The sequence below is a fragment of the Cavia porcellus genome, unplaced genomic scaffold (genome assembly GCF_034190915.1).
Source record: "Cavia porcellus strain 051 isolate PalLab524CR breed Dunkin Hartley unplaced genomic scaffold, mCavPor4.1 scaffold_40, whole genome shotgun sequence".
Taxonomy (NCBI): Eukaryota; Metazoa; Chordata; class Mammalia; order Rodentia; family Caviidae; genus Cavia; species Cavia porcellus.
Genome location: NW_026947523.1, coordinates 5,594,791 through 5,609,964, shown reverse-complemented (window position 1 = coordinate 5,609,964; position 15,174 = coordinate 5,594,791). Strand labels below are relative to the sequence as shown.

General features: G+C 58.0%; 1 protein-coding gene across 1 annotated transcript in view; it reads right to left on the bottom strand.

Annotated features, from left to right (window-relative positions):
* Positions 1 to 2,235: 2,235 nt before the first annotated feature.
* The window catches only part of Nfam1 (NFAT activating protein with ITAM motif 1), a 38,429-nt gene continuing 25,490 nt past the window's right edge, over positions 2,236 to 15,174 (bottom strand). The window contains exons 4-6 of the mRNA XM_013153230.3: positions 12,495 to 12,593; positions 5,305 to 5,391; positions 2,236 to 4,200 (exon numbers count right to left, since the gene is read on the bottom strand). Of these exons, the coding sequence (XP_013008684.1) occupies positions 4,141 to 4,200; positions 5,305 to 5,391; positions 12,495 to 12,593 (246 nt within the window). The 3' untranslated portion in view covers positions 2,236 to 4,140. The remainder of the gene's footprint in view (positions 4,201 to 5,304; positions 5,392 to 12,494; positions 12,594 to 15,174) is intronic.

The window sequence follows — 15,174 nt, the reverse complement described above, 5'->3', positions numbered from 1 at the left end:
CTCCCAGCTGGTGAGGACCAGCAGACAGGAGCAACTCCACGACCTCCACCGAGCCGCCTCCATTTCCCAAGGACATAAACCACCGAGACAACGCTTTGAAGGAAATTTGTCCTTCGAAGGCTTGCCCAGCACTGGGGACATCAGGTCCCCAGGGGCTCTTTCGGCTCTGTTCCTGGCGATCTGGGAGTTTCCGGGCTGTTGTGTCCTTTCACCCAGAGGAAGTTTTGGAGACACGTCTGTGCCGAGGCGCGTGCCAGGACTTTCCCTGCAGCACTTACATGAGACCGAAAAGCCGTCAGCACCTGCGGAGGCTGTGGCACTGGGCTGACTGAGTTAGGAGCCACCTGTCCTTGCATCCTTTGCTGTAGTTAGAGGCTGGCAGCCCCTCCAGGCTGTCTCGGGCAGGTCCATACCACATGTAACTGCGTGAACAAAACCCCGGGGGCACAGCCCACAAAGTGACCCAACGGAGGCACTTTGGGACTCCACACACACACCTTCCGTTTTGTATGTTCACATGCATGTACACAGATTCAGTATAAATGAGGAGCAGGAACACATCTCCAGGGACCCAGCAGTTACCTGGAGGGGGACTGGGACGGAGGCCCGCAGGTTGAAAGTGCCTCCCAGGGACTTTGCTGTAGCTAAATGTCTTATGGCCATAGCACATGCCTGTGTCCCCTGCTTAGATCAAAACATGATGCAAAACACGAGTTCACGCAGAGAGCATGACCTGACCCATGATGGCTAAGGCATGTGACCACAGCCATGGCTGTGACCACAGCTCAAGGGAGGAGTTAAGAAGCAGGGTGTCTCAGAGCCTTGGGCAGCTGTCCCCAAGGCTGAAATCTGGATTCAGGGCTGGCCATGGCCCTCAAGGGAGCAAAGGACACCCCGTGGAGTTTGGAAGGGACAGGGAGAAGCCACTTAGCTGGCTGCACCGAAGCAATACCCACCGCTCCTGGAGGAGCTGTCTGCCAAGAAAACTATTGAACTCCATAAAAATCCATCCCTGAAATCCCACAGGTGTCCTTAGAGTGGAGCGTGGCCTTTAAATTAGATGGGGCGGAGGGAGAGGCAGGTTTTTCTTATAACTTGATTTCAGGTTACTTGAGGGATGGTGACCAAAGAGCAGTGGCTTCCCCTGGCTGAGGCCACCCTCTACAGTCCTGCCATTTGGCTGTGAAGGGAACCCCAGCCCCACTGAGAATTGGAGGTGACAGGCACATGTTCCCATGGAAACTCAGCTGCGCGGAATCCTGTGGAAATTTTCCTGAGGAGGGGCCACTGCTCCCCGCTTCCCTTCAAGGATGAGACGTGGAAGGAAGGGAGAGGTGAGACTAACTGGAGGGGCCCGTGGATTTCACCCAGTTTCCAGCATTTGCCACCCCTGGGAGAGGCTGAGATGGGTGCCTGGGAGTCGAGAAAGTCATGGAAATGTTTCAGGTGCCCTGGGGCTCTGAGAGGCTGGCGGGGGACAAAGCCTTGGTGGAACATGACCTCAGGAGGGACAGCAGGGGGCAGGAACCCTCTTGGGGAGAAACTAAAAGAGCAAGACCCCCAGACCCCAAGTGCCCTTGCACATGGGGCCCTGGGATGAGGTCCTGCAGGAGCTTCCTCTGCATCCTAAGTCACATCCGTCCGCCCTCAAGAACCCTCCCAGCTCTCTCAGCATCTCCCAGGGGCATCCCAGGTCCAGCACCTCTCCCCTCCACCCTGCTCCCTGAGCAGACTCAGGCACCCCCTTCAGAGGTTCCCTGTCCCCCCACTTAGCAGAGTCCCTCCCCGCTGCCCTGCAGCCTGGTTCTCTGAAGGATGGCTCTGGGGGAGCTGCTCACCTGCTGCAGCCTGCCTGTGCTAGGGAGTCCCCCATCTGTCCTCCTGAGCAGTCCTGACTGTCACACAAGCCTGGCACAGGCAGCAGTGACCTGCTCAAGCCCACGTTGCTGCTGGGGTCCAAGAAAAGCCCAGTGACCACCCTGCTCCAAGGCGCTCAGCTCATGGCCCCCTCTGTCCCCTCCTCCTCCTGCACCTCCTATTTCTGCAGGGTTTTGGTGTTGGGGGCTGGGGACTTCATGCTTGGTCTTCTTGGTCACCTATGGGGCTCCAGAACATGGCTCCTCCCTCTTCCCTAGAGACCTCAGCGTCCCTGTGTTCCACTTCCTCTGGAGCAGGCTCAGCCACCCGGCTGTGTCCACCAGAGGGTGACCATTCAGTCATGAGAGCCTCAGTGGCTGTGGGGAGAAGCTGGGATTTTATTCCAAATGAAGCAGGAACCCCAAAACAGCAGAGGAGAGACTCCAGGCGGATGTTATCAGGTCGCTGCTGGCTGCTTCACGAGGAAGAGACTGTGGGAACAGGCAGCAGCTGGGCGCCCTGAGGGTGGCACTTGAGCCAGGGCAGGCAGTGAAGTCTCCACCCAAGGCCCCTTACTTCCCTGGTAAGGGCTGGAAAAGCCAGAGTCCCCGCCAAAAGGTCCAGGGCAGCAGACAGCAGCCCAGGAGGTGGATGAAATGGGCATGGGCTGGGGGCTCCCCAGGTCTTGCCAGCTTTGAAGTTCATCAGCCCAGTCCCCACCTCTGGCTAATGCAGTCCGGAGTCTGGAAGAATGCTCTGCATGAGGCACCCCATTCCCCCCAAGGCAAGCCTTGCATTGATGAAATCCAGCCCCTGGGAGCCCTTCCCGCTGTGTGTTCACAGGCTAAGGCCGAGGACAAAGCTGGGTGGCCACGGCTGTCCTGGAAGGCCTGGTGCCACTCTAGTGGACTGTCCCAGGGACTTCCAGAGGTCTGTCTGTGCCCAGCCCCCACCAGTCTTCCTTCCTATCCCTGCAGAAGGTGCTGCCCAAGCTGGGCATGATGCTGCATGCCCGTAATCCCAGACTCAGGAGGCATTGCCACATATTCAAGGCCAGCCTCAACTACATAGTGAGACCCAGTCTCAAAAATCTAAAAACAACAACAAAAATGATGCTGCCTGAGCCCTGGTGGTACAGTGCTGCTTGGGGACTCAGGCTGGGCTTGAGTGCTCCCTCTCTCTGAGCACATTTGGGTTTCATATGAGGGCACCCCAGGAATCCCTGGAGTAGTCCAGGAGGTAGGAAGGGGGTGCTGACCTGCCCGACAATCCATGAGAAGGCCAAGGAGCAGAGCAGCAAGGGAAGGACGGCTCCTGATGGCCTGGGTGACCGGGACACGGAGGCCCTGTGTGATGCACCGCAAGGGGTCTCGGGACACTGGGGACAGCAGAAGGCTCCGGGCCAGGCACTGGGGATCCCCCTGACCACCCCCAGCCTAAGCCTCCACAACTCAGAGGCCCCCTGAGGGCCCAGCTGGAGAGGCAGCAAGCCATGGCCCTGCACTGGCACGGGGAAGAGGGCGCCTCGAGGAGTCAGGAGGCCACCAGGTCCCCTCTGGCTTCCACCCCAGAGTCAGGGGCTGGAGCCAAAGGCCGGTGAAGTCTGAGGAAGAGGGTGACCAGAAGCAGCACAGGCAGTGGGGCCAGGAGTGGCCAGCTGGAAGGGACTCTGGGGAACTAGGCCCTGAACTGGGGAGGCCTAAGGAGCAGAGGGTGACTGGCGAGTACAGGGGGCCAACCCCCTGGGCAGCAGCTTGGGCTTCTTCTGAGGGGAGAGGAGAGCTTGAGGTCATTCGCCAAGCTCCTGTGTAGCAGCAGCTGCCCTGTACCCTACACCCCACCCCAAATACCAACTCAGCCTGTTCCAGGACCCCTGCTCAGTCTCACTTGCTGGCCCACATCCTAGGCCTCCCTACCATCTCCACCCCAGTGCAGCCTGGGTGTGGCTGACCATTCCCGCCCAGCCCCAGCCCACCCTAGCATCCTGCTTCACTGGACATGGCCACACAGCCTTTGGACCAGTGGCGCAGGTGGGGATCATACAGTGGCTCAGTGCAGGCACCCATAGGATCCCTGCTGTGTCCGGGGCTCACAGCGCCCACAGGGCGGGATGCAGTCAGGGGCTCAGGCTGGGGTGCAGAGTGGGGGGAGTGGGGCAGCCCAAGGTAGGGGGGCCCTGAGTCTGAGCATGAGGGGTGCTGTGTCCCTGGGGGCCTGGCTCCTGGTTCAGATCGAGTCTTTGACTAGAGGGGCTGCTCCGAGCCCCTGGTTAAGGCCACTGTCTTAGAGATTTTCATAGACCAGGTTCCCCTCGCTGTCATCCTGGAACTGCTGCTCTTTCTCCTGGGAAGGAAAGAGGGAAAGGGGGCGGGGGGGAGAAGGGGCAGAAAAGGAGGAAGAAGTTGGGGAGAAGGAGGTGGAGGCAGAGGGGAGAGAGGAGGAGGAGGAGGAAGAGGAAAAGAGAAAAAGCAGGGAAACACATTAGGTAGGAAAAAATGGACCTGTGCTAACACGCTTTGCGTTCAAGGCAGAGACCACTTCCTGTGCGGCTCCACAGGGAGTCTGAGCCCAAATCTGCAGCCTGTCCTCTGCCTGGTGTCCAGCCACCCCTGCCCCATGCGTGCTCTGTGTTTGGCCTGGCATGTACCCTCTCCACACCCCTGGCTCCCTAATTGGCTTCCATTCACCCTGCAGGACCCATTTTGGGTCCTTGGGAGCCCTTCCTGCCCAAAGCGCTGGCCTGGACCCCCCTGCAGCCCAGCCCTTGCACCATCTCTATGTGGTTGGGCTCCCAGAAGACACAGCCCTGCCGCTCCCCGTCCAGGATCCCAAGGCCTGGTGCAGGGCGGCCACTGCCTGGGGTGTTCCAGACATCCACTGGGTGCCAGCGTGGGAGGCCTTGACTTAGTTGTAACTAAGGCCCTAAATTCTAAGTCACTTGTAACTGACTTAGAATAGGAGACTCAACTTGTACTCCCAGGCCAAGCTGGGGAATGGGCACCAAGCCTTGGGCTCCCCACTTTTCAAGGCTTAACCCTAATTTGTGCTGCATGAGATTCAAAGCTCTGGCACAGAGACTGATCTTTTGCATCCTGTGGTGCACGGTTTTGCAAACAGACCAGACTCATCTACTTTCCTAAGAAGCAAACTGAGGTTTCAGGGAGAACAGGTGAGCAGCTACCAGGACCAGGGTCCTGCATGACGGAATCGGAGGCCTGGCCAGGCCGTGCTCATGGGCACCAGCTTGGATACCAGCTCCCATTTCGCCAGCACTAGCGTGACCAGCCAGTGTAGACACTGCCAGTGAGAGTTGGCATCACTGTGCTCTGTGGGTGCCCGCTGGCTGCCCCCTCCGGCTGTCCTCACATCCAGCTGTGAGGCGGGGGCTATGTTGGTGGCTCAGTTTACAGACCAGGAGCGAGGCTGGTGTCCCCAGGCCCTGCGTACCTGGGAGGGAGGGCTCTGGGCAGGGCACGGGGTGCCTGCCTTGCTGTCAATGTAGGCGTAGACTTCGGTCTCCCGGTGCTGCAGGGCCTGCGGGAGGTAAGGGCGTGTCATAGAGGGTCTGCCAGCCTCCCTGCCTGTCCCACCCCTGCCTGGGACCCACAGTCCCGGCTGCCATCCACCCTCACTCCCAGTCCCAAGCTTCAGCCTCTGTGAGAGTCCTGCCTGCCCACCCACACCCTCTCGGACCCTCCCCACCAGCTGTCCTGGGCTCATAGGGGACCTAAGCATCTGTCGGGTTACCTCTTACCTTCCAGGTCTATGCCATGCTGGGGGCATCTGCAGTCTAGCCCTTGATCTCAGGGTGCCCCCTCCCCACCTGACATTTCTCTTCCTGGATTCTGGTCCTTCCCAGGAGCTCCTCTCTGGGAATTCATGGGAACACAGCCCCACACAACCCCGGCTTCCTGCCGGGGAAGCCCCTGAGAAAGGTGAGTTCCCTCTGGGCTGGGGGCCACCACGTCAGATCTGCTCCCTGAAGCCTCCCCCTGGACTGAGAGCCTCCTGAGGGCAGGGTCTGTGCCTTGTTAGTCTCTGGGTTCCTGAGCCAACAGCTGGTCTTGGCGCGACCATGGAGACCAGGTGAGCCACGGAGAGGAGACACCTCCCTCACCTGTGTGTGTCCCCAGCCACATCGAAGAGGCCTGACAGGAGCACACAAGACTACGTCAATCCTGGCTATGATACCTGCCAGCTACGCCAACCCCTTAACTGCTCTGTGCCTCAGTTTCCCAACTGTGGAATGGCAATGATCATCTGTATTTTGCAGGTTTAGCACAGAAGTAAATGAGATACCATACATAAAGGGTCCCGCACAGAGTTAGGCAAATAGTAGGTGCTTAATAAGCAGCTTCTGAGTGATCATCAAAGAGGACAAAACGCTGCACCCTCCTCCTGCAGCCCAGATCTACCCTCTGACCCCACCGAGGTCCAGAGCAAACCTGACCAACAGCCTAAGCAAGAGGCAGAAGCCAGAAGCCTACTTTCCCATGTATGTGTCATATGGATGCCGGCTTGTTGCCAAGGAGGCGGTTTCCCTGGCAACAGTCAAGCAGGGGTTGCCAAGGCAGGCTGGAGAGACAGGTGGTGCTCAGAGGCAGGAGGAGGGTGGGGAGCAGGAGGAGAGGAGGGAAGGAGGCGCTGCAAGGCAGCCGGGCATGAAAATCCATGTAATAAACCATTTGGCGCTTGGGAGACCCTCACTTCAAGGGCATCCAACACAGGGGCGGTGGGGCTCCCTTGGGGTCCCGCTCAAGAGGTCTCTGAGCCAGCAAGAGGTGGGTGTTTGCAGGTCTTCCGATGGGTCCCCTCCCCAAGGAGGAGCTGTGGGTCCAGGGGAAGGAACCTTTCTCCACCTGTGCAGGTCTGTGTGTCCACCCAGGGTGCCAGCTGCCCCTGGTGCAGAATGGACAGGCTGTGCTCCTCGACCTCTCTGTCAGCCCATTCCCTGTCCATCTAGGCCTGGACCTCTCTGCAATCTCACAGATCTGACAGCTGCACTGAGCTGGACATTTCTGGTCACAGAGAGGAGATGGGGGAGCCCCCTACATATCTCAGCTAGAAGACTGATCTGGGGTCCCATGGGTGGCTCCCCTACCCCCTGCCCAGTGTACCTGGTCTAACAGAGCTAGACAGAGCCAGACGCAGGGAGGGTGGATGGGCACTTGCACGGTGACTGGGCAGGAGCAGCTGTGGGCTGAGGACAGGACAGGCCACAGAGACGGCCACCGCTTAGCAGCTGTGGCGTGAAGCCTTTGACAAGTCCTGACCTGTGGGCTGCATTTGCATTCAGGACGTGACCCACAGCAGCAGACAGGGAGATGCAGGACACAGCTTCACCCCAGCCCTCCCTGGCTGCGCCTGCTGGAGGAGACTGCTGGCCTCTCAGAGGCTGGCCTCTGCCTTGGCCATCCAGGCTGGGCCACGATACCCCAGGGCTGTGCTGCTCTGGGCTAGAACTGTCCTGGGCTGTGCTGGGCTCAGTGTCCTAAGACTCTGTTTGAGACTCAGGTCCTGCCCACTCTCTTGTCTGCTGCTGGCCTGTGTGTAACAGTGCTGACCTGATTGGTCATCAGCCTGGCAAGGGTGTGAAGGCAGTGCCCAGGCCATCCTTCAGGGGGTTTAAGGGTTGTGCAAAGTCACTGCCTTGGCCTGGATCTAGCCTGAGGGTCCTGACATTGAGAGCCAGGGGGAAATCTGGGGTGCTGTTTAGAAAGGGAGGCACACCCAGCTGTAGGTCATCACTAATTCCCAGTTGTGTGTTGGAAAGGTCTCTGCCTGCTGCAAGGAATGACAGCCAGAATGGGGACACTGTGCCAGGAGGAGGCCAGGAGCAGCACTCAGGACACTGCTGAGAGGCTGTGAACCACAGCATGGGCGCCCCACATTTGCCACTGGGGTCCGCCTAGCCCTGTATTGGGTCCCACAGGACCAGGACACCCTGGAAATTAAGGACAGTGATGGGCCCTGGCTGGTACCAGGGGAGAGGGCTGCAGAAGGACAATGATCACCTAAGCCAAAGGTGGCCGTGAGAGCCGTGGACAGGACATGGTTGTCATCTGAAAAAGAAGGCCCCATCCCAGGACAGGAGGGGCTTCCCGGGAAGGGGAACCACTGCAGTGGGCAGGCTGGGGGTGGGTACCCTGGTGAGTTCAGGAAGCAGCACAGTGACAGTGACAGCCTGGAGGCCCACAAGAGTCCTGAGAATCACTTCACAGACCAGTCTCCGAGAGGGGAGTGGGTCACACCCGGGACTCAGGTGTCCCAGGGCTCTGGAGCCCTCCTGCACTCCTCCCCCATGGTGGGAAGGCCTCGGCCGCAGGGATCCCTCTTCCGGGGACCCCCTGCTTTCTCCCCATCTCCTCTATCAGGGTCACTGCTGCTCTACGAGGCCCTCGTCACACCACAGGCACTGAACGGAGGACCCCATGGGCTAGCGGCTTAGTGGGGTGCCCTGGCTGCTGACCAGTCCTCCTGCCGAGGGCAAGGGCAGTGTCCAGACGGGAGACAGGTGGGGAGCAGGGAACCAGATTCCAGGTCGGCTCCAGAGCCAGGCTCGCTGATGAATCAGCTGGGCAGTGATGGGAGGAAACAAGGAAAGCCCCACATTTGAGCCCCAAGCCGAGCCCCAAGCCATCATTTTGCACCGCCGACAGCTGCAGAAAGAGGCGGGGCCAGAGCCGGAGTCCGACTTAGGAGAAGCAAGCGGCGACCAAGCAGAAGCTGCCGGGCTGTCCAGAGACCTCGGCACTGTGGACGGAAACTTGGGGGGGGTCCGGGGTGTGGGTGACAATCAGAACCTTAAGCACAATAGGACCACCCGGGGAGGAGCGTGTAGATGCCCAGAAGGATTCTTCAGGCTTGCCCCTCCCCCCAGTCAGTGGGGTCTGGGCCCCACAGATCTGGAGGAGGAACCTGTGAGCGGAGATGGAAGAGGGGGGCAGCGAGTCTGGTGGAGGTGGGACCAAGGAGGAAAGGGTTGGAGAAGCTTCCGGCTCATCGGGACAGTGAGGACAGAGAATGACCACCCACCCAGGGATTTCATGCTGCTGCCGTGGGCGACCCTGCTAGGGCGGAGGGGCTGCTTGGAAGGGTTTTGTTGGCAGGAATTATGAAGGAAGAGGAGGCAGTTGGAGGGGGTAAGGGCCTCACCTCAAAAGATAAGACATTTAAGGAGCCAGGGATGGTGGCCACACAATAATCCCAGTCCTCTGGAGGCTGAGACAGGAGGATCTCAAATGGGAGCCCATTTTGGGGAATTTAGCAATTTATCAGGACTTTATCTCCAAATAAAAAAGGGTTGGAAACATATCTCCAGCAGCACCAAAAAATACCAAAACAACAACAGAGGTCACAGCCTGTTCACAAGCCCCGAGGGCAGTATTGTATCACCAACCTGTCACATAGTATGGACCCAAGACTCACACAAAAATCAAATGATCATAGGGTCAATAAGAATATAGATTATTTTAAAGATAAAGCAAATTTTTTTTTTGCAATATTGGAGATTGAACCTAGGGTAGTTCCACTGAGCTACCTACCAGTCTTTTTGTTTTAGTTGTTTTTACTTTGAGACAAGATATCATACAGTTGCCCAAACTGGGCTTGAATTTGTGATCCTCCTGCCTCAGCCTCCCAGAACGTTGTGATTACAGCTATGTGCCGCCATACTGCGCTGTGACCAACAGACCTGACCTATTGACAGATGGAATACACAATACAAGTCTGTTTCAAGTGCACCAGAATAGAAGCTGAGCCACAAAGCAAGTCTCAAACTACTTAAGAGGATTAAAATCTGATCATGACAAAGTAACCAGAAATTAAAAAAAAAAAAGGACAATAACTAGAAAACAATTAAAACCTCAAATTTTAAGCAAAACATTTGAAATAACCAATAGGACAAGAAAGAAAGAATCCTCTATGGAAATTTACAATAAAAGATAATGAAAATACAACATATCCAAATCCCAGGCGGCTGAAGGTATAGCTCAGAGGTAGAGTTCTTGCCTAGTATGTGCCCGGCCCCAGATTTGGTTCCTAGCACTACACACACACACACACACACACACACACACACACGCACGCACGTGTACACACACACACACACACACACAGACACACACACGCACGCACGTACACACACACACACACACACACACACACACATGCAAACACACATGCATGCTCCTTCCTCAGGGTTTCTAAGCAGCCCAAGGGTGCCTCCATTATGGCTCCTGTTGGTCCTGGTCATTCACACTGGAGGTTTTAGCCAGTGCAATAAACCAGAGAGGGAAGGAAAGGATGGAGGGCGTAAAAAAAAAGGTAAGAGATTTCGGAAAGGAAAAAGTGAAACTTCCATCGTTCATGCATGGCACGATGGGGCTCCTAGAAAACCCAAAGTATCCACTGAGAAACTCTCAGAGCTCATGGGTGGGCTCAGCAAGATCACACCCAGACAACCCCATCAACCGTATCAAGACGGGCATGGTGGCACTCGCCTGTAATCCCAGCACTTGGGCAGGATGAGTTCAAGACCAGCCTGGGTTACACAGTGAGCCCAAGGCCAGCCTGAAGTGCACAGTGAGAGCTTGTCTCAATGAAAAAAAAAAAAAATCACCCATATCTCTACACTCCAGCAATCAACAAGCAGGAAACCCACGAGAGCGTGACAACACCTGCACATAGACACCTGGCCGAGAGTACCAGTGAGCGGGGTGTCCACAGGAGGCTCCTGCTCCTGTCATCATGGTCACTAACAACACCTATCTCTGCCCAGAGATGGCCCCAGCCCATGAACCTTGGCTCAGGGTTAGTAAGGTCTGGGGGCCTCTGACTGCATCTCCCTCCGGCCCTGAGACCTCCCTCAGCCACCCGTGTCCCTGCAAGCACCTAGACCCTTGGCCACACTGGAGAGGTCAGCCTCAGCCCCAGAGGCTGCTATAGGCAGCAGAAGCCGCTCAGGCACAAGTGAGTCTCTTCCAACAAGGAAGTCTTGGGCCAGGCATACAGTGCAGCAGCATAAGTGCCTGCCTGGCAAGTGCAAGGTTGTGAGTTTGATTCTCAGCACCAAAAGAATAAAAGTCTCATGGGGGCTACTTGTTCAATGGAAAAATGATCACAGGATATGTCACCTGAAAAAAGTTAGCCGTGCAACTGTAATTTTAACAAATGGGGGTCTGGGGTGCAGCTGGGAGGTGGGGTGTACACCTAGCACACCTGAGGCCCTGGGTTCCATCTAAAATAAATAGATCTGGGGATTTAGCCTGCCTGGCAAGTGCAAGGTTGTGAGTTTGATTCTCAGCACCAAAAGAATAAAAGTCTCATGGGGGCTGCTTGTTCAATGGAAAAATGATCACAGGATACGTCACCTGAAAAAAGTTAGCCGTGCAACTGTAATTTTAACAAATGGGGGTCTGGGGTGCAGCTGGGAGGTGGGGTGTACACCTAGCACACCTGAGGCCCTGGGTTCCATCTAAAATAAATAGATCTGGGGATTTAGCCTGCCTGGCAAGTGCAAGGCCCCAAGTTCAATTCCCGGTTCCCCCCATGGTGTGTGCATTGTTTCTGTGTATTTCTAGAAAAGATGGGAAGGCAGAGAAGTCAGTTCCTAGCATGTTTCCTGGAGGAAGATGAGGCTGCCACGACTGGGTTATCTTCCTACGTAACATGTGCGTGTGTGTCCCTCAGAAGGGAGGGAAACCGAGATCTTCACCTAACAGCTGATGGCAGAACCCCGAAAGAGAACATGGCATGAGCTGCCGGGAGAGATTGGATTTGGGGAAGCAGCAGCCGTGGAAATTCCCTGGGGTGGGGGTGGAGTGTCCTGCTCTCCTTGGAGCCCTGGACACTGCCCCATGGGGACAGTCCCTCAGCCACATTGCCACTAGCCCCAGACTCTGGGCCTGCCCTCATGGGTTGTTGGAGGGAGGCCATGAGGCTGGCGTGTGCCCTGGGGTGGTGGGGACAGAGGTGGGAGGGGCACAGGGAGGCCTGTGGGACCCCTGTGAAGGGAAGGAAGCCCAGCCTGGCAGCCTTGTGCCTCCCGGGACCAAGCGAGGGTGGCACTGGTGTTATGAAAGCCCATTCCTCAGCCCCTCAGCGCCAGGCCCAGTGCTGGGCTCTCAGGCTCCCTGTCCCCTCCCCGCCTAACCACGAAGACCGTGCTATGGCCGAGTGTCTGCTACACCTGCAAGGCCGCGTCTGTGCACGGTGGGGAGAGAGGGTCCTGGCAGGGTCACGGGTGTGGGTTTGGGGTGTGCCCCCCCTTTTCTCTTTCGGTAATTGCTGTTGTTGGGGCTGCGATGTTGTAAACAGGATCTGGGGAGCTGGTCCATGTCATTTGGTCAGATGAGGAGACATTTTCATTCCTCACTGACCCTTGCCCTTGCTACACCTTGTTCCAGAAGGGAAAAGGTTTGCGGGTGGGGTGGGGGTGGCTCCCCACATGCACCTAAAGCCAGGGTCCCCCACACGCAGTCTCTCCTTTCACCACAAGGCAGGAGTCTCTGCACCCACTTCACAGATGGGGAAACTGAGACTCAGACAGGTTTCCCCCAGTGGGTACAGATTGAGCCAGGGGGTCATATCCCAATTTAGGCCTGAAGAGGTGGCAAAGCCCAGGCCCTGGGACTCACCGTGTAGACGGATTCTGCAGCTGGCTCTGTGGCTCCGCTGGCAGTTCTCTGGTCCGGGCTCAGCTGGGTGGGGTGCTTCTTTGGAAACAGGCTTTGTTTCTGTGAGGAGGAAGGAGCCAGGGTGGCCCGGGCTGGTGACATGTGGCCCTCTGGTTTCCTTTCCTTCACCGTCCCCACAGGGGAAACCATGGTGCATTCGGATTGTGTGTGAGGCCACACAGAAGCCAATCACTCAGCACCTCCCGTCTCCACCCTCTGGGGACAGGTGATGGAAGGCTCCGAGGCTGGGTCAGGCCAGCGTGTGCCTGGAGCCAGAGGCAAGGACGATGGCCCACACAGGAGACACTGTCGGGGGCAGGCGCCAGCTGGGGAGGGGCCGGGGTGCAGGTGCTGTGCCAGTGTGGTGAGTCCTGGGCCTGCACCGAGGCAGGGGTCCCCTCTGCCCTTGATGTCTCTGGTCTGGAGCCCCTGCTTCCCTGGCCTCTGTGTCTCCACCCACAGGGACCAGGCAGCAGGTGCCCAGCAGTCCCATGGCACCCAGGAAGCAACCTGTCACCCACATAGCCCTGCCGGTAAAGCTCAGCACCTCTGTTAGGCAGGCAGCAGGAAGAGGGGACACAAGCCAGCAATGCATGGTGGGCAGCAGAGGCCCTTCATTTCCCAAGGCTGCAGGGCTCCCAGAAGTCAAGGCTGGACAGCCAGCCGGGAGGGCACAGGGCTGGGGGACGGCTGAAGACATGAGGAAGGGGGGCCCAACGTCCCCCTCACTGCAGGTGGCATGTGCCAGCAGTGGAGTGACAGTGGCCTCACCTCAGGGCAGGAGCTAATTAAAACCCCTGGCCCCCGCCTGTCCCAGCCCATTTACCCAGGATTAGCTCTGAGAGCTTCTCAACTCCAGGCAGAGGCCAGGGCCACCCGGGTCTCAGCATCTGACTGGGGGCACGGGGCCGGAGCAGGCACGTCCTCGCTAGGTCCTCGCTCAGGTCCTCTCGGCTCCCCACACCGGGAAGTAAAGGCTCAGAGGGGACAGGGGACTTGCGAAGCTGCCAGCAAGTGGCAGAGGCAGGGTTTGAAGGCTGGCAGGCAGCCCCTGGGGTTTTCTCTCCTCTGTTTGTTACAGTGTGTAGGTTGTGCAGGTAGAGGCAGGGGCCAGCCTCTGGGGCGTGCTCTACAGTTTACAAAGACCCCCAGGACCTGTCTTTTTCTCATTTTGTCCTCCTAGTACCTGAAGAGGTAGAGCTGAGGCCGGTCCAGCTGCTGGGTGGCTGCGCTGGGAGGGATCCCAGATGCCTGCCTGCCCTGGGCCACCTGGAGGGCACTGTTACAGTCAGGGGTGGTGGCCTCCCCCAGGTCCCTCCGTGCTTGCCCTGTCCTGGTGCCACTCCCCCTCTGAGCCTGCAGGTTGGACATCACTCAGGGGCTGCCCTGGGGTGCCCAGGGTAAGACCACAGAAGACCAAGTGCCACCTTGTCTTTACTCTGTGGGGCAGGGAAGAGGATGCGCCACAGTAGGGTGCGGCTGTCAGCAGCTTGGGAAACCTGCTGAACCTCAGTTTCCCCCTTGGGAAACGGAGTGACAGGTTGCCCTGCCCATCGCATTCCCTGGCCTCCTCCAACTCACCGTCTGCTGTCACTGTGCAGGTGATTCTACCCTACACTGGGCTCCTCCAGCCACTGGGGACAGCCATCCGTGCCCCACAGGGGCTGTGCTCTGATGAGGGGACTCATTATACGCAGGAGCCCAGGTGCAGAGGCCTGGAGGCCAGGAGTGCTGCCCGGTCACATGAGGTGGTGACACCCTCTGGCCCTGAGAAGCCCGGATGTGTCCCCGGGTCTGGGCCACATCCTCAGCAGGTGGGGATCAGCCCTCCTGCACAGCTCAGGGAACCCCAGGAACACAGACGAGCTCTGGGGAAGGAGCCCAGGGTGCACCAGGACCACCTTGACCCTCAAGTAGGATGCGGCCCTCATAACTGCTCCCACAGCAGCAGTCACGGCACCCCTGGGAGCTACTCGGAGTGCCTGGAAGCCACACTCCTTCCACAGCCCTGGCATGCGGCTCCTGGGCTTGGCACCATATTGGGGAAACTGAGGCAGGGGTGTGAGGTGTCCTGAGGGAGCTCACAGCACTGGCAGGTGGCATGGGGGAAGGGGACACAAGCCCTGAGGCTGTGCTCTTAACCCTCCATCATCTGCCTCTTTCTTTCACAGATAACTTGTCACCACCAGGGTTACCAGGCAGCTGTGCCACCAGACTGAGGGTCTGTTTAGTCTGCTGGGTGAGCTCCGGACCCCTGGCCTCTAGCACTGAGCCTGGCACATAGTAGGTGCTCAGCTAACTCAAAGATGAATGCACTGATTTAATAACGACTGTAAAAGCATTTGCAAGTACTGACTTAGGGCCTGCTGTGTGCAGGGCCTGTACTGAAGGCTGGGGCTGCAGCAGGGAGCAGCCAGAGACAGTCGAGGAACAGGAACTGGCAGGGTCTGGGTGCAATGAGAAAGCGGGGAGCTCCAGGGGGCAACACCTCTGCCCCAGGAGGCACCGCCCTGCCCTTGGGATGAGTCAGTGTCATCCCCGGTCCCCCCCCCCCCAGCAGCGTGGCCTGGCGCCTGCACTCCAGCCCTGACTCCCGTGCTTGCTGTGTGACCTCAGTCACCCCACGGCCCCTCTGAGCCTA